Source organism: Zalophus californianus, chromosome 12 (genome assembly GCF_009762305.2).
Source record: "Zalophus californianus isolate mZalCal1 chromosome 12, mZalCal1.pri.v2, whole genome shotgun sequence".
NCBI lineage: Eukaryota > Metazoa > Chordata > Mammalia > Carnivora > Otariidae > Zalophus > Zalophus californianus.
The window spans coordinates 60,278,899-60,297,322 of NC_045606.1; the positions used below are offsets into that span (position 1 = coordinate 60,278,899).

General features: G+C 41.1%; 1 protein-coding gene across 1 annotated transcript in view; it reads right to left on the reverse strand.

Annotated features, from left to right (window-relative positions):
- The window catches only part of SCRN1 (secernin 1), a 61,654-nt gene that overhangs the window by 35,922 nt on the left and 7,308 nt on the right, over positions 1 to 18,424 (reverse strand). Inside the window, exon 2 of the mRNA XM_027574677.2 lies at positions 2,485 to 2,644. Coding sequence (XP_027430478.2) covers positions 2,485 to 2,643 — 159 coding nt within the window. The 5' untranslated portion in view covers position 2,644. The remainder of the gene's footprint in view (positions 1 to 2,484; positions 2,645 to 18,424) is intronic.

Here is an 18,424-nt window from a genome sequence, read left to right on the forward strand (position 1 = left end):
GCATGTAGGATGGGATTGGCTGCAGCTATCTTTGGGAAATTAAATCTGCCCACATGAAAATCAAAGTATTGTTTCAGTCGCTATGACTCTGAAAAAAAGCAACATTAAGGGAAGACAGACAGGGAAAGTCGAAATAACTCAAACCTGCAAACTTCACCTATGCCCAGTGCACTTGGTTCTGTGAAGAGAGAAACATTCAAATCCAAACAACATGGACATTGAAATATTAATGAATACCCATTTAAAAAGCAGCATGATCGAGCACCTGGGTGGCTCAGTCGGTTAAGTGTCTGTCTTCTGCTCAGGTCATGATCCCAGGGTCGTGGGATCGAGTCCCGTGGCGGGCTCCCTGCTCAGCAGGGAGTCTGCTTCTCCCTCTGCCCCTCACCCCGCTTGTGCTCACTCTCTTTCTCTCTCTCTCAAGTAAATAAATAAAATCTTAAAAAACATGTATTTAGGCGTTGCTTACAACATTAATAAATAAATAAAATAAAATAAATAAAATAAAACCTAGCATGATCACCAGAGACCTAGCACTCTTCTCTGCCTCTACAAAAGAAAAGTCCTGAAGTTTAGGGGCTCGGACCCAGTTAGTGGTGCAACACGAGAGGAGAGTGGTTCTGAGAAAGTCCTACGGGAGACAGGCTGTCACTGCCCCAACCGCACACAATCCATATGCCAAGTCATACTCCGTGCTGCCTGGCTGTGTCACCGCCTCTGCTCAATCCACCTAACGTCAGCAGCTCCTTACAGAGCTCTTGCTCTTTGGTGCTGCTTAGTTGCCTTTAAAAGACTGAAACAGATAAAGATTCAGATAAGAAAATAAAACACACGTTGATGAATACCCTTTTAAAACTTAGCACAATTACCAGAAAAAAATCAGTTTATCTTAGAAAGTATAGAACACCAATGAATAGAGGTTTACATCAGTGGAAAGGGCTCATTAATTTACCCACCCCCAATTTTTTTCTCTATATTCTTCATCCTTTAACAAACAACTACCATTGAAACACACACACACAAATAAATACACCATAACCAAGAAGTTTATTCCATGAATGCAAAGATGGTTCAATTTATCAGATAAATTGAAAGAAAAAAAATCAAATGATTATCTCCATCTCACTAAAAAAAAAAAAAAAAAACCTTTAACAAAATTTAACACCTATTCTTGAGGGTTTTTTTTTTAACCACAAAAAGTAAAAATTGATGTATACTTTTAACATGATAAAACTATATAAGTCTCAGTCCTAAAGCCAATATCTGAGTGACTGGAGAATCACTAGAGGCTACCCCACTCAGGTTAGGAACAAGACAAAGATAACCACTACCACCACTAAATATTAACACTGAATCCAAGCTATCGGCCAATCAGACAAGAAAACAGAGATGTAAGAACAATCAGACTATCTCTGTTTGCACGTGTTGATAACAACAAACCTGGAAAACCCAAAAGGATCAATGATAAAAGCTGACACAACCAATGAAAGAATTTAGTAAAATAGCAGACTATAGAATTGACATAAAATAGCCATCACAAAAGTCTGACAGTACACTCTGGGAATACGGAAAAACAGGCATTGTTCCATTGTTAGTAGAAATGCAAAAGTACACCACCTGTGTGAGGAAATAAGATAATATCCAAAAAATTGCACACTTATTTACTCTGTGATCCAACAATCCCATTTTAGGTATCTATCCCAGAGAAGGACTGACAAAAACTGATTTGTAAGCACTCAGAATAGGAATTGATGGATAATTTTTTAACATGATACATTACATAAACCAAGGCCAGATATTGTAACAGATACACCGGGCTATCAGTCCCTTCAAAATACAACATATCTGTAATAACAAAAGACTGGAAAACAACCCAAATGTCCAGCAACGTGGGACTGATTAAACCATGATACATCCATAGAATGGAACACTCTGTAGCTCTAAATGAGGAATGAAGAATAGTACCTCTATTTACCATATGGAGTGATCTCTAAGATATGTTTTAAGTTGAAAAAAGCAAAGTGGACAAACGTGTACATGGCACACCACCATTCATCTAAGAAAAGGAAATGGGATAAATGTGTGTGTGTGTGTATAGTTTATTACATACAGAGGTAACTCTTTAAATGGAAGGACAAACCAAAAGAACTTTCAAAACATGGAACATCTATCTACAGAGAGAAAAGTAAGTAGAGTAAATGAGATAAAGCTAGATACCAGACTTCTACGAAACACCTTATTTTGTACATTTGACTTTGAACCATGTTAACATTTTACTTAATTATAAAACAAGGGCTATAGCCACAAGTAGTATTATTCCCCATGTGATCCTGTTTTTAAGGCCGTGAACAAACCTACGTGGGCTCAGGAATCAACAGAACCGACATGCCAGTTCTGGCCGGTGAGCCGACTTAGGGAGAGGTGCGCTGGGCCAAGCCGGAGGAAGGGAATGAGCGCCAAGGAGAGACTGTAAACGGGGCTTACCTCAACCTTGCTCTCGGGTTCATGATCAGCAGCTGAGAAATACATGACCTCCTGAACTTCATCCCTGGGCCGAGCCGAATTTTTCCCAAACACCACCAGCCCATCCTTAGCACGCGGTGGGAAGGCCACGAAACAGTAACTTGGAGGAGGGGCAGCCATCCTGCAAAGAGAGAGAGAATGCCAGGGACGGCCTGGAAGCAGCCGTGACGTGGGACATCCAATAGTGAGTTCTTCAAACACATTGCACCAGTGAACATCGTCTTCATATTGATCTCTGTGCAGCTAGCGCATTAAGAGAAGCCAGCTGGGGGGCGCCTGGGGGGCTCAGATGGTTGAGCGTCTGACTTCGGCTCAGGTCATGATCCCAGGGTCCTGGGATCGAGCCCCGCATCTGGCTCCCTGGCTCCACAGGAAGCCTGCTTCTCGCTCTCCCACTCCCCCTGCTTGTGTTCCTGCTCTCGCTTGCTCTCTCTGTGTCAAATAAATAAATAAAATCTTTAAAAAAATTTTAAAAAAAGAGAGATGCCAGCTGGCACATGAAGCTGGGCGCCCGGAGTAGAATTACAGAGCCACCGAGACCAGATAGTGTTCAGTACTCCATGGGAGTAAACGAGCTCAGGTTTTGCCACAAACTGCAGTCAGGGCAGCCAAAAGCTCAATGATGTAGGAGAAAAGAAAGGAGGTTACTGTTCCCGGCAGAAAACACAAACAGACTGCAATCTGTCACAGTAATAGAAAAATAAATAAAATACACTTGTAACAGTGTCCCACGCAAGAGTCTCGGACTAGAGTTTGTGTGGCTTCCACCTAATGGATTTGGGGGTAGTGATGGGGAAATGGGTCTAGAGAGAAAGTGAAAGATACTCCCCCTATTTTATATATTTTTGCTCTACCTCAATGACACGATGCTCAGGGATCTCTTGGTTTTCCTCCAACCTCTTCAGTGCTCCTGGGCTGGCTCGTTCTCTTCGACGTGGCCACCGAGTTTCCTCACTGCTTTACTCCTCCTTCCTCATTTCACGTTCCTTTCTCTCTGGGAGAGCTCATCCATGCCCACTGGTCACTCATGTGGCTGTGACCTACACAGTCAATGCTAGCTCAGTTCTCTCCTGGAGCTCTGGACCCATAGATCCAAATGCCTTCCTGATACCCAAAGCTGATTTCATCTTCTCTCCCAAACATCCGGAACTCAAAAACTATCTTTATCATCCACTTCTCTGTTACCTAGCATACCACCAAATTCCACCTGTAGACTTGATTTCCTAAATCCCTTTGGAAACTTGCCACTTCTCCCCATCTCCACTACCACCACTCCACACCAAGCCGCCGTGTCTAGCCTGGATCCCCATGGCAGTCTCTTAAGGGGTTACTGCATACTCACTATTAATCCCCCTCCAAAACACTGGCACATGGCAGCCAAAGCGATCTTTTTAAAAGAAAGGTTTGATCATGTTAGTCTTGTCACTCTGCTTAAAATCCTTCAGAGTTCCCCATGGTTCTTAATAAGACCAAAATTGACCAAGCTCTGCCTCCTCCCCAGCCTCACCTCCTGCCACTTACCATTCTGCACTCTCAACTGCAGCAACCAGGCCTTTTTCCAGCCCCTCTGATCCCTCACAGGGCCTTTGCACATGCTTCACTTCTCTCTCTGAGCACTCCTCTCTCTGTTCCCTATACCAAAACCATTTTTCCTAGTTAACTTCTACTCCTTCATGTACCAGCTCAAACATCAGTTGAATTTATGTTACCAGACTGTATGCTCTCATAGAATCCCACCTTTTTCCTTTATAGCAAATCTCAATCGGAAATATTTGTGTAATGATTTTATTACCAACAATCAATACTTGGTCTTTCCCCAAAGTCTAAGTTTATGAAAGGGGAGGACCATGTCTTTTTGTACACCACTGTAAACCCAGCTATACACAAGGTCTTCTGCAGGGTAGATTTTCAAAAAATAATAAACAAGTGCTTTTTTCTTCTTTCTTAAAACTGAAGCCAACCATGCCTCTGTACCTGGCTAGAATGCCCTGCCCGTAGCCTGTGCATAACCTTCAGGATCTGATTCAAAATCCCTTTCTTTCAGGACGCCTTCTATAAAGGAATCTGTCATTTTCTCAGCATCTATATGCACTAAAGCATCCAGTTTGTTCTAGGATGTGTGCATTTCGTTTCTTGTAAATGTACTGCTTCAAATGTTTCAAATAAAGATCCCTGAGGGCAGGGCCCGACCACCCAACTACAGCAGCCCCTTTCCCAACCCCCATATTTATGGGCAGTCAACAAAATTATCTATTAAACCAAATATCATATTTGTGTCCTCAGTTATCCGACTTAGGTGTGTTTTATTTTACGATTCCAAAATATGAATGAGAAGGAAAGCAACATTCTCAGCAAAGCCACTGGGATTCAAAACAGCCTCACCACCTACTACTGTGTGACCCTGAGCAAGTCTCTTCACCTCTCTGCGCCTAGGTTTTCTCTTTGGCAAATGTTTGGCCCCAGCCCGTAAGTTTATCATCAATATCAGATGACATAATGCTTGAGAACAGATTTTGCAAACTGTGGAGGCTACATGAGTATAAGATATTCTATTTGGGTTTAGACTGTTCAAACAGAGCAGCATCTCAACATTTCTACAGGGCAGGCAACCAAAACCATCTCACTCATAACTGGAGCAGTTATCATTCTGAGTTTGGAACCATCTTTTTGAGGGGCCCTATTGCTATGTCTGCGTCCACGCTGCTTCACATCAGTCTGTCCCTGCACACAAACATTGTGCAGGGCGGGCCCCTCCCAGGGTCCTGAGAAGCAGGGGAGCCCATAGCTCTGAAAATCACTCCCCCCCTCAGCTCAGAAAAATCTCTCCCTGCCCTTTGTGAGAAAGAAAAGGCAGGAAGATAAAGAAACTCCAGTTCCTTCTCCCATTATCCTTTTCTATTTCCACAAAAACACCATTATCTTCAGACTTGAGGGGTAGGAAGCGATCAACCAAGACCCTGTATGTGTAAGAAAAACCTAGAATCATTATAAGATAAAATGCATTAATAGCGAGTTTCTAGAATTTGAGGATGGAAAGAATTGCTGGCTGAGCGAGATAAAGTGAAAATCCAGACAATAAGGTGGAGAAAGGGTACATTCACCTGTGTCTGTCTGCCTCCCCTGTGTGATAGAACTTCCCTTCCTTCTCCAACACTGGGTCATTTCAAAAGTGCTGGTGTCTCATCTATGAGCAGAACCTTACTTTACTTGGCCCTTAAAAATAGTAACAATCCACTGGTCTCGCATTTATGAGATACATCTATAAAAAATAAATAAAACTCACAGGGTTTTTGACGAGCACCTATTCTGTTCTTCAGCCAGGACATCTGCCTGGTTAGCAAGTCATATGAATCACGTGATCATGATCTGGATGTAGGCAATAGAAGCCCAGGGGTATGTGGGCCCAGAGAGGCTGGCTTTTCCATTGCATCTTGTGAAAGACTGGGAATACCAGAAGGGAGCAGAATTTTAATGTCTATTTTTTTTAATGCTAAATGAACCAGCAAACTGTGTAACAGATCCAGTAGCAAACTAGCCAAGGATAATTGTCCCTTTATTTTTCCTGGATCACCATTCTAGACACTGACTAGCCTCAGAGATGACTTAGCTGGATCCTTTTCTACTCTCTAGATCAGTGCTGTCCCAAAGAACTTTCTACCTTGATGGAAATGTTCGATCTCCACTGACCAATATGGTGGCCATTAGCCTCATGCAGCTATCAAAGTATAGTTATAATTAAGGAACTAAATTTTTATTACAAACTGTAACTAGTTTAAATTTAATTAGCCACACATAGGTAGTAGGAATGCTATTGGACAGAACAGCATTACAACTTCCCAATAAACCCAGAAATGAAGATTTTCACATGAAGCCTTCCAATAATCCCCAAAGTGTTTCTTTGTGAAGCCCTCCACATATTCTAATGACAAAATATGCTACCATCTATATAAACTGAATTAGCAAAGAGGAGGTAGTACACTTCCAGAAGACTGAAAACAAATGTTAGGAAGTAGCTACTAACTCACCAGGTGGACTGAGTTTAAGCAAGCTCTTTTCTCCAAAAGCTAAAGGTAAGCATAGCCCTGGATGCCAATTCCATTTCTCTTGATGTGAGTCTCATATTCCTAACTCTGAATACACCATGAGCATGTTCCTCATCGCTGCCTGGAAATCTTGGGGGTACCTCTCCAGTCAATTCCACTCTTTACCTCCTGAATGAACTTTTGAGACCTTCACTTCTCGTCAAACCTCCACCTACCTCCTCTAAGTGGACATCTCACCTCCTCCTGCACAAAGAAGAAATGGCCAGGGGAGGGAGACTGTTTCAGAGGTACAATAAGCAGCTTTGAAGGTCCTGTGGCTGGAGGAAGGGCAAGCAGCCAATAAATCAAAAAGCCAATGCAGCTGAGGCCAGAGAGAATGGGGAAGAGGCTAGAGAAGCAGGTAGACAAGCCGGTCCACGTTAAGCCTCGCAGACCACGGCAGGGGTTGTAGTGTCTATTCCGTGATAGACATGGAGGTCTACCCCACTGAAGGCTTTTAAGTCAAGTGTTAGGTAGGGGCTGGGGCCGGTGCACATAGACAACTTTTCAAAGAAGGCAGCTTTGAGAGAGAAGAGACAGCTCATTAGATGTAAATGAAGGGGTCAACAAGTAATTGTATTTCTATGTATCTACCCTAAGAAAAGATCAGGAACACGGACAAGTTTCATGCACAAAAATGTTTATCACAGTGGTATTTATACAGGTGGAAAACTGAAACCTAATTGTCCAGCATCAGAGTAATAGCTTAAAAACTCATGCTACATCAATGCTATAAAACCATTAAAAACGTTTGCAAAGAATTTTTAATGGCACGGAGAAATGACTGGGGAGGAAGATCCAAAATGAATTACTTTAATTATGTAAAAATACACATAGAAAAGGAAATGTGCCCAAAATATTAACAGTGGTAGCCTGACCACTGAATTCTAATTTTTTCATATTTTCCTTTGATTTCCAATTTCCCTACAAGTATTTATACTTACATAAACACAAAAATGATTTTTTTTAAATAAACGTAGTGGATAGCAACAATTTGGGAATTTTTTTTTAAGATTTCTTTATTTGACAGAGAGAGAGAGGGAGGGAGGGGCAGAGAGAGAGAGGAAGAGAGAGAATCCTCAAGCAGACTCCCTGCTGAGAGCGAAGCCCAACGAGGGGCTGGATCCCACGACCTTGAGATCATGACCTGACCTGAAATCAAGAGTCAGACACTCAACCAACTGACACAGCCAGGCCCCTGGAATTTTATTTTAAAGAAAACACTTTGGCTCTACTTTCTATGTCCTGATACATCTAAAGTTTCAAAACTGGCCAATTCTTTTTTTTTTTTATTTTGGTGGCTCAGTTGGTTAAGTGACTGCCTTCCGCTCAGGTCATGATCCTGGAGTCCCGGGATCGAGTCCCACATCGGGCTCCCTGCTCGGCAGGGAGTCTGCTTCTCCCTCTGACCCTCTTCCCTCTCGTGCTCTCTATCTCTCATTCTCTCTCTCTCAAATAAATAAATAAAATCTTTAAAAAATAAAAAAAAACTGGCCAATTCTTATGAGTTATAGTTAGGATGACACTTGTTATTGAGGTCTAACTGACATACATTATATTAGCTTCAGGGGCATAATGATTCAGTATTTGGATACACTGATTCAGCATTTGGATACATTGCAAAATGATCACAGTATGTCTAGTTAACATCCATCACCACACATAGTTATAGAATGATTTTGCTTGTGATGAGAACTTTTAAGATCTACTCCGTTAGCAAGTTTCAAATATGCAATATAGTACTATTAACTATAGTCACCATGCAGTACATGACATCCCCAAGACTTACTTATTTTGTAAGCGGAATTTTGTGCCTTTTGGCCACCTTCAGTCATTTTGTCCACCCCTCAGCCCCAAGGATGAAATTTTTTATTCAGCATTGTTACAGTTATTCTCTGATACTTTCTTCTACTTTTTTCTACAGCCTGCCTACTTCAGTGTTGCTCAAGGAGTAATTTTCATTACTATTATGCACACAAAGGGCGGGCAGGCCTCTTACAGTGCTATCTCCTCTATTAAGGTGAAAAAAAAATAGGCCCTTCAGGAAGTCAATTCTCTGCTGACCCCAAGATGCAATGCTTCTGAAAGTGATTCAGGGAAACTCCATTTTGTTCCTATTATCTGTCAAAATACTAGTTACCATACCAGATAGTTACACTACAAAAGAAAAAAGAAATCTGACAAGTTGACACATCTATATACTGTATAAAACATGCATTTTGAAATCTTTGTTTACAAGATTTTTATAAATTATTAAATTGTTCATGCATGACACCAGAAACTAAGATCTTTTTCCCCCCTTTCCCTCAGTAACCTGATATAGTATTATGATGCAATATTCTCCTCTACAAAGAAAAGTAAGCTAAAATTCAATGAGCTCCCAAACGCACATGCTAATATAGAAACTTACTGCATGAAAAAGTGTTCACTGTTTATATTTGGCTTTGGAAAACACAGTATGACCATTTGATAACAGATTTTCTATCATAATACTCTCTACTTAAACCAGCATTAAAATGAGTACACAGAACTCACTCAGAAATAAAGCTATGATTGATGGCTTATTAAAAAACTTCCTTGTTTTGGAGCACCTGGGTGGCTCAGTCATTTAAGCGTCTGCCTTCAGCTTAGGTCATGATCCTGGGGTCCTGGGCCCCGGCTCAGCGGGGAGACTGCTTCTCACCCGCCCTGCCATTGCTCGTGCTCTCTCTTGCGCTCTCTGGCTCTCTCTCAAATAAATAAAAATCTTAAAAGAAAAAAAACCAAAACAAAAACTTGCTTGTTTTGAGATGTAATTCATAAGCCATTTTCTGAGTCATGGGGACCTGAAGAGGGGATGGGGAGCAGCATTACACTCCAGGCCTGAAATGGAACCTAGGTGGATTTAAAACCGTGTTTTCCAAACTGCACGTTGTGGCCCTTTTGAGGGTTACGAAATCATTTTAGTGGATAGGATCAGCGGTTTTTTTTGAATAGGCAAGCATCTTTTTAATAAAAGGATATATGCATCACACTTAATAAGGGTAAGTGTTGTTACAAGAAACTTTAAGTTCGGGTATATACATATACACATATAAGCGTGTGCATGCGCTGGGTTGAGATACAACATCTCTCTTACTGTGGGTCTCATGCAAAAATCTTTAAAAGCAACAGCTTAAAGGGTAGGTCTACTGAATAAGGCTTCTTTGTGATAAATACCAATTAGGATTCTTGCCAAGTTAGCGATAAACTAATAGTTCCCATTAATGAAACACTCCAATTGAACTTCCGTAGATGGTTAAACTGACAGACACTTCCTAAGATGTACTTGCTAAGAATACTTTAAAGTACATTCATCTGTAACCTGTACTGTATATTTTCTCAAACTGGATTATTTTTCACGTTCTATGCTGCTGGAAGACTGGAGGCTGGGAGAAGGATGTGAGTGGCAATTATTAAAACATCAGGTAGCCAGTATTGTTTCTGTGGTGGAGAAAAGGAGTCAGATTATTCACCAGCTGGAATGGTAAGAAAAATTCCTTCTCCCAGCCCCCGCCTCCAGCCACATCTCTGTATAAGCCGCCCGGCTTCCTTTAGATGAGCCCTGTCCACGAGAAATTTCTTCAATAATGGAAATATTCTTTGTCTGTGCTGTCCAATACAGTGGCCACTAGCCTGATGGGGCTACTGAGTACTTCAAATATGGCTAGTGCACATGAGGAGCTGAATTTTTAATTAATTTAAAATTAAAGAGCCAACATTATACTAAGTGAAATAAGCCAACCACACAAAAACAAATACTGTATAATCTCACTTCTATGAGGCTCCTAGAGTAGTCACATTCATAGAGACAGAAAGTACAAAGGTGGTTGCCAGGGGCCGGGGTGGGGAGGGGGAATGGGCATTGTTGTTTAATGGGGACAGAGTTTCAGCTTTGCAAGCCAAAAAAGTTCTGGAGGTTGGTTGCACAACAATGTGAATATACTTAACAAAACTAAACTGTGTACTTAAAAATTGTCGTTAAGATGATAAATTTATGTTATGTGAATTTCACCACACTTAAAAAAAATTTTTTTTATTTAAATAGCCACATATGGCTAGAGGCAGGGGAACCGCAACCCCACAGCTTTAGAGATGGTGCTGTCCGTTGTGGTGACGTCCCCCTACGCTGTTTCTAACCACCACTGTCCTCCTTATGAAGCTTCTTTCAGGAGTCGCAGCTCCTCATGGGAACAAGATGTTCAAGCATCCCCGGGGCTCCCTGCACAGAGGCTGCATCTTCACGCTCTGGCTGGTGACTGCAGGCGGGGTGCAGGCGTGCAGGGCTGGAGCATGGTACCCCGGTAACTAGGAGACCACTTACAGAATGTCTAGACAAGGAGGAAGGAAGCCGCAAGCGAGAGAAGGTCTTTGTCCTCAAGTCCAGTGAGTTGTTATTGCAGGGCATGAATGCTCTCAGCCTGAGTCGAGCAGGGGTTTTCTTTGCCTGACTGCCAAACCGTCTTGCCCTTTTATCTCCGTGAAGCTCCCGAGGGTCTGTCCCTCATCAGTCACCTTACCCAATAAGAAGAAAGCCTTCAATTGCCTGAGAGGAAGAAAATGACTGTCTCTATAAGCTAGAGGCTTATTAACTGTCTTGCAAAGAACTGTGACAAAGTGCTTTTACTTGCACACAAAAATGAAACCCAAATGTCCAACAAGGCTTCCTTACTCTGCAAGCTCCCAGTTTTACCAAGCGGACCGGGTAAGCTTAAATCCAGGGTGTGTGAATTACCAGCTTCCAGAAAAGTCAGGGAGACATTACGTTATACTATTTATTGATAAATTCATTTAATTATTGACATTCCTGCTGAAGTGAAAACAGGATAAAGGGTAGTCATGAACTGGTTTTTCTGTCATAGATCTACTGTTGGGATTGTAAAGAATGTATAAGGTGTTTGGGAAAGGAATTATCTAACTAGAAATTGGATGTAAATGCTAACTGAAACCGATGAAAGGGTCCTCAAAGGGTGCCTGGGTGGCTCAGATGGTTAAGCATCTGCCTTCAGCTCAGGTCATGATCCCAAGGTCCTGGGATCGAGCCCCACATCGGGCTCCTGGCTCAGTGGGGAGCCTGCTTCTCCCTCTCCCTCTGCCTCTCCCCCTGCTCATGCTCTCTCTCTCTCTCTCTCTCTCTCTGTATCTGTGTCTCAAATGAATAAATAAAATCTTTAAAAAAAAGTGTTTAAAAAAAGGGTCCTCAAGCTCTGCCTCAAAGAAAGAAAGATCCTACTAAGTGTTTTGTTGAAAGCTCAAGATAGTAGAGCATAAGGCTTTGGGAGCCCACAGCCAGGGAATTCCAGTTTCTAATGCTCAGTGCCTTGAATGAGGAGCTATTTCACAGAAGAAAGACCACACAGAGTAGTAAGTAAGCAGGCTTTGGAGTCAACCTAGGTTCGAATCTCAGACCCCTGTCACCTTTCCATGACGGGGCTGTGGTGAGGCGAAAATGAGCTGAAATTTGCAAATATGTATCAACTATTCAGAATACCATCCGGAACACAGCAAGGACTCAGTCCTCAAGAGGATGAGAAAAGGTACGTGAGGAACGCTGTTCCTTTGTCAAGGTCTGATCTGTTCAGACTTCAGAAATTGGCTTTTTCCTTGACGTATCTAAATGCTCTGTCACCTTTTGAAGATTTGGTTCATTGTCACTTGATGTCTTGGCCCCTTCTCTAATTTCAGGGGCAACACCTCCCTGTGACAGTTAACTGCCTTGGTCATCAGCACAGTCTTCAGCTGACATACCTCTGAGGTGGGACGGGGGTGGCAGGCTGCACGCTGGTTTGGTTTGGCCCAGGATGTTGTCCTAGGTAGTGTTTTTTAAAATCTGAATTAGCAGCTAGCATTTTTAGATCTAGAGCTTTTTTATAGAAATTCAGATACTTGACTTCAGAAAACTCAAAAGATCTGGCAACACTGGGTCCACATACCTGCATGACATCAAGACTGGAGCTGAGTAGGGGCTCCTCCCTACAGTCCTCTCCACGCCCTGACACTGAGGCCAAAGAGAGCGCCCCCTAGCCTCATCCTAGGGCTATTGCTTTTCTCGTTCTTTCGTTTTTCAGTGTTGGGTCAGCTGTACTCATTTACCATGCCTACTTGGCCCTGCATCCCCGTGTGTACAGAGGCAAGAGAATGACACACTTTAAGACAAACAGACTCTTGCTCGTATCTGACTCCACCCGCCATCTGCAAGAAACAGGCAGGTTATGAACTCTCTGCACCAGAATTTCCACATGTGAAAATGGAACTAATCCCCCATACACAACGTAGCACTTGCATTTATGTGAGAGCATATGGAAAGCACCAGGCCCTGTGGCTGTATACAGTGGGCGATTAATAAATGTTTACTTTCTTCCCTCTTACTCACTGGTGATGGTTTGCCACCATTAACACCAATCCTTACTATGGCTCCTCACCCTTTCTCACCAACGGTTTACACCTGGCACATCAGACACATGGTCCAAAGTGTAACTACAACGTGCATAAAGAATCAAACTGGAGTAATAGAGCCTCCAGATCTTAACCACTGGTTTACAGAGAATGCAGATGCCACCAGAGGGAGGCAATCAGGAAAGTCTAGACTGGGAGAAACTATAGGACAAATCTGATTTCTTCAGTAACAACAACAAAACCTGCAAGGAAAGAAAGATTAAGAGACAAAGTTACTTAAGAGATACATCAGCCAACTGAATGGAATTTATTCGGATCCTGATTTAAACGATACAAAAACTTTATAAGACAATAGGGGAAATGTGAACACTGATTGAATATTTGATGATATGGAGGAATTCCTGTTTTAGATATTCTGACATTGTGGTTATGTCTGAAAAAAGAGCCCATATCTTTTAGAGATACATAGTGGAATATTTCCATGTGAAATGATATAATGAAAGTAATCCAGGGTGCGAAGAAACAGTGAAAGTTCAGATGAGAAAAGTTTGGCTATGTAATAAAAATGGCTGAAGTTGGGGATTGGGTACACAGTGGTTTAATATACTGTTCTATACTGTATATGCTTGTAATTTTCTATAACAAATAACTTTTTAAAGCAAAGCACACGAGGGGTGCCTGGATGGGTCAGTTGGTTAAGCGTCTGACTTTTGATTTCGGCTCAGGTCATGATCTCAGGGTCCCTCTCTCCTCCTCCGAGATTAAAAAATAAATTTTTAAAAAATAAATAAAATAAAATAAAGCATAGCACATGATGAGACGTTCAAATTTCTTTTAAGGTTAGAAATAGCACTGGACTGATCTAATACGGGGAATGTTTTCTTGGAGTTATTACTCGTAACTTGTTTGGGGCTTAGATACCTCTTCGAGGGAGGGTTATTGGAGTAGGGGGATGGAGAAGGATCTTGGTTTGGTTTGGTATGTTAGTGCAATGGGAAAAAAGGTGAGCCCCTGGTTCCCACTACCCTGCCGTATCTCTTTCCCTCAAGTTTCAAGATACCTGTCTCTGCTCATCAGACTATTACCCTGCCGCTACCCTGCCGTATCTCTTTCCCTCAAGTTTCAAGATACCTGTCTCTGCTCATCAGACTGTAATTCCCATGAAGGCAAGAACTCTTACATAAACCCTTACTTCCCTGGCACCTAGCACACAGACTGGCACATAATAAGACCCTGAAAAATGTTTGTTGAGCAAATGAGGGAGAAGGGACATATCTATATTTTACCTTCAATGAGAGAAAAAGAGCAGGAAAATCTCATCTTGCCAACGTGCTCCCATGCTGTGGTTCCATGCATGATACTCATATTTGACCACGCATCAAAATCATCTGGAGAGTTTGTTAAAATGGCAGATTCCTAGGCACACCCTCCTTGTAGATTCTGTTCAGTACATCTAGGCTGAGATTACAGACAGGAGATTTCTAACAAATGCCCAGGTGATTCTGACGCAGCCAGTTTAGACTGGTGTGCAATACCCACAGGTGCAGGTTATTTAACCTCTTTGCTCCTCAAAAGCATTACTCATTTTTTCTGCCTGGCTCTTTGACTGTGGAAATTTGCAGCACACACGTAACAGTACTATAAACCCCCTTAAGGCATCCACCAGCCTCAAAGGCCATCAACTTTCTGCCTTCTTTCTCAATTTTATTTATTTTTTTTAAAGATTTATTTATTTATTTGAGAGAGCGAGAATGAGAGAGAGAGAGTACATGAGAGGGGGGAGGGTCAGAGGGAGAAGCAGGCTCCTCGCTGAGCAGGGAGCTTGATGTGGGACTCGATCCCGGGACTCCGGGATCATGACCTGAGCCGAAGGCAGTCACCTAACCAACTGAGCCACCCAGGTGCCCTCTCAATTTTATTTTTAAGGAAACCATTTAATTTTAATTGAATGTTGCTCCATTCAGCAAATACTCTCTGCCTTCAGGACGAAAGAGGGTGAGACCCATCTCTGGTTACTTGAGAAAGCAGGGTTTTCTTTTCCCTAATATGACAAATGGAGGTGTAGGAGGCTATGCATTCCTGGTCTCTAGCTTTAACACAGGGAAATCAGAGTGCATGATAATCAGGAAGATTTGGATTGTTAACCGTTATTTCAATGTTTTGCATTTTTACTACTTTAAAGAAGTAAAGTTTCATCCAATTCTTTAAAAATGCCTTAAAAAAAAAGAGAGTTCTTCATTGAACAGATCCAAGATTGGGCAACTATCATGACTCCTCTGCCTTGGATAGAAAGTGAGAATTTGAGCCAGAAAAAAAAGAAGAGTTAAATATAATCTCAAGTAGCTGAATATTTCTAACTCAGTAAGACGGCTAAGAAATACCCTCTGTATACTTTTTTCTTAATGATTGAAATGATTGCAAACTGTTGTCATTCATTCCAAAAATACTACAGTAAAGGTTATTAGCTAGAAGAAATGAAGAGTGTCTATTTAAAAACTGCAAAACCGGGGTGCCTGGGTGGCTCAGTCAGTTAAGGGTCTGACTCTTGGTTTCGGCTCAGGTCATGATCTCAGGGTAATGAGATCGAGCCCAGTGTTGGGCATGGAGTCTGCTTGAGATTCTTTATCTCAGGGTGCCTGGGTGGCTCAGTCAGTTGGGCATCAGACTCTTGGTTTCAGCTGGGGTTGTGATCTCGGGGTTGTGGGATCGGGCCCCGCGTCAGGCTCTGCACTGGGCATGGAGACTCTCCCTCCCTCTCCCTCTGCCTCTCCTTCCACCCTGCCGCCCATTCTTGCACTCTATCTCTCTCAAATAATAAATAAATAAATATTTTTTAAAAAATTCTCTCCCACTGCCCCTCCCCACCCCACTCGCAATTTTAAATAAATAAAAATTGTAAAACCAAAATTCCAGGCAATTAATGACTATTCAACTTCATCATAACCCCTGATAATTTAATGGGACACTGCTGCTTCATTCCCCTCCCCCAAAATACAGCATTTAGATGATAATAAGCATCAAAAAACAAAACAAAACAAACATACGATATGTAATTGGCTATCTATACATATCATGGAAAGCTGGAAAATATATAAAACAGAGTCAACCTGGGGAAATGAAAAGAGGTCACACAAATTAAATATGGTATCATTCAAATTATGTATATTATCTAAACAGATGATGTAAAAAGATCATAAGGAAATGCAACAAAATTTTTAAAAGTGGTAGTATCTCTGGGTTGCAGAATCACGATTTCTTAACCTCCATATATTCAGGTATTTTCAAATTTCCCAAAGCACAGAATTTGTAATGAAAATATTAAAAAAAAAAGAAAAGGAAGAGTTGCAATCAAAATAACCTATTATCCTAACTCACCGCAGGTAATAAATATAGTCTTGCAATGGGGCAGAGACCCGGGAATTGGGGAGAGCTGTAAAACTCAGTCATGGCAAATGAACTCACTTTTACCTTTGGGCCAAATCTGATTCTGCTTCATTTGCAATATATGGTCACAATGAGAAGTATGAATAAGGCCAAATGTCTAACTTAATGATTCATGTGATAAACTAAGGAAATGTAGAGCTTTCTAGATATGGTCAAATGGATTGCTGTACATCAAAATCTGCATTTATTCATAGAATAAGTTAAGTGGTAAAGGGTCACTTCACAAAAGTTTTCTTCAAATCACTCCAGGAATTTCTCTATAATGCAAAATATTCTAATATGATGTTTTCCAACTTATAAATGTCAAAAAATTTTCATGGAAACCCCCACATTAACAGTCATTGTAGTTGGCTTTGGTAACACTTCCAATGGATTTGTATGTACTAAATGGCAAGAGAGTCCTATACTATTTGAAAAACAGTAGTGCAGATATATATGGCTCATTATTTAGTTTGTGTACATTCAAGGTTGGGACACATGTAAATTTCAGGACCATCTGCAAAAACTCCACCACACCCAGTTGTCTGTCCATCACTCTGGGGTATTTAAAATACGGTATCACTTACCAGAAAACTCATGGCTGCACGATTGGCAACTATCATGACTCCTCTACTACCTTGGATAGAAAGTGAGAATTTGAACCAGAAAAAAGAAGAGCCTTTTTAGGGATTTTATTAGAGTGAAGAAAGAGGAGAGATTAGTTGAACGGCATCCATTTCTCATGGATATAACAATTTTTTTTAATTGCAGGAAAGAGTAGATAAATAGCACAAGCAAGATTAATTTTCCACTCAAGCTTGCCAAATTAGAAAAATATAGTCATATCAAGTTCATTGTAAGGAAGATGTTTTCCAATACGTGGCAGGTTGGAAGACATTTTCCATCTTTCACAGTAACACAAAGAAAGCAAATGACTTGCATCATATTAATGATATAGGTTAGACTGTGCAGTTAAGTTAATCTCTCTAAGAGGTTACATTATAGCTTCTTAAGAAAGGATCGGGCAGGCCCCAATTCCATGTACAGTTGCTCCACTTACTAAGTTCTTCATCTATAAAGTGTAGACATGATGTCCACCAAGAACTATTATGGGGATTAAATGAGATAATATAGATAGCATATACAGAATACAGAAACACTCAAGGCTTGCTCCTTTAACTTGTTCTAAAAAAAACAAAGTTCTTGAGACATAATGATAATGGAGATAAAGGAAGAATGTGTTTGAGGTAGGCAGGTACGTGGTTAGCTGCCAAAAGCATTCTCTGTGGGAAAGATCTGGAAGCTACTAAGTAAGCCACATCTAGGGCCCTTTCATTTCCTTCCGTTCTCATTTCTGACATTGCTGCCATGGTGTCCACGAATTTGGCAAGGTTGCTTTGAATTATGACCTTCCTATTCCCACCATCTGCTTTCGTCTCCCATCTAAATAATGCATTGTCTATTGTGATCTTTTCCCACTAATGTGATTTGATACATACCTGCTAACTCTGCAAACCGGGATTTCAAAAACTCCTCTCAATCATTCTTAAAATGGTGATTCACATTCTGTCCCTGTAAAAAATTGGCTAACTATTCGTTTCCTACAGAAGAAATAAAGTAGTAAGACTTAAATCTTGCTGGTAACCAAAGGATAACTTTATTACGTCTAGCGAAATTTGACTTAAAAACTACTTTGTAAATACCCATTAATGCTAGAGCCATTTGCTGTGCTTTACCATTAGAAAATGTATCCCATTTAATTATCAAAAGAAACCTGTATTCGTATATGTGAATATATGCATGTATGTATGTATATACATATGTCCGTATATACATACATTTATGTAAATATAACTATATACAAAAGGGGGGGGGAGAAAGAGAAAAGAACCTTGAAGGATTAATATCTAACTGAGAATTGGCAGTGAAAGTAAGGATGGGATACAGAGACAGAAGCTTTAAATTTTCCTTTATCTAGTTAT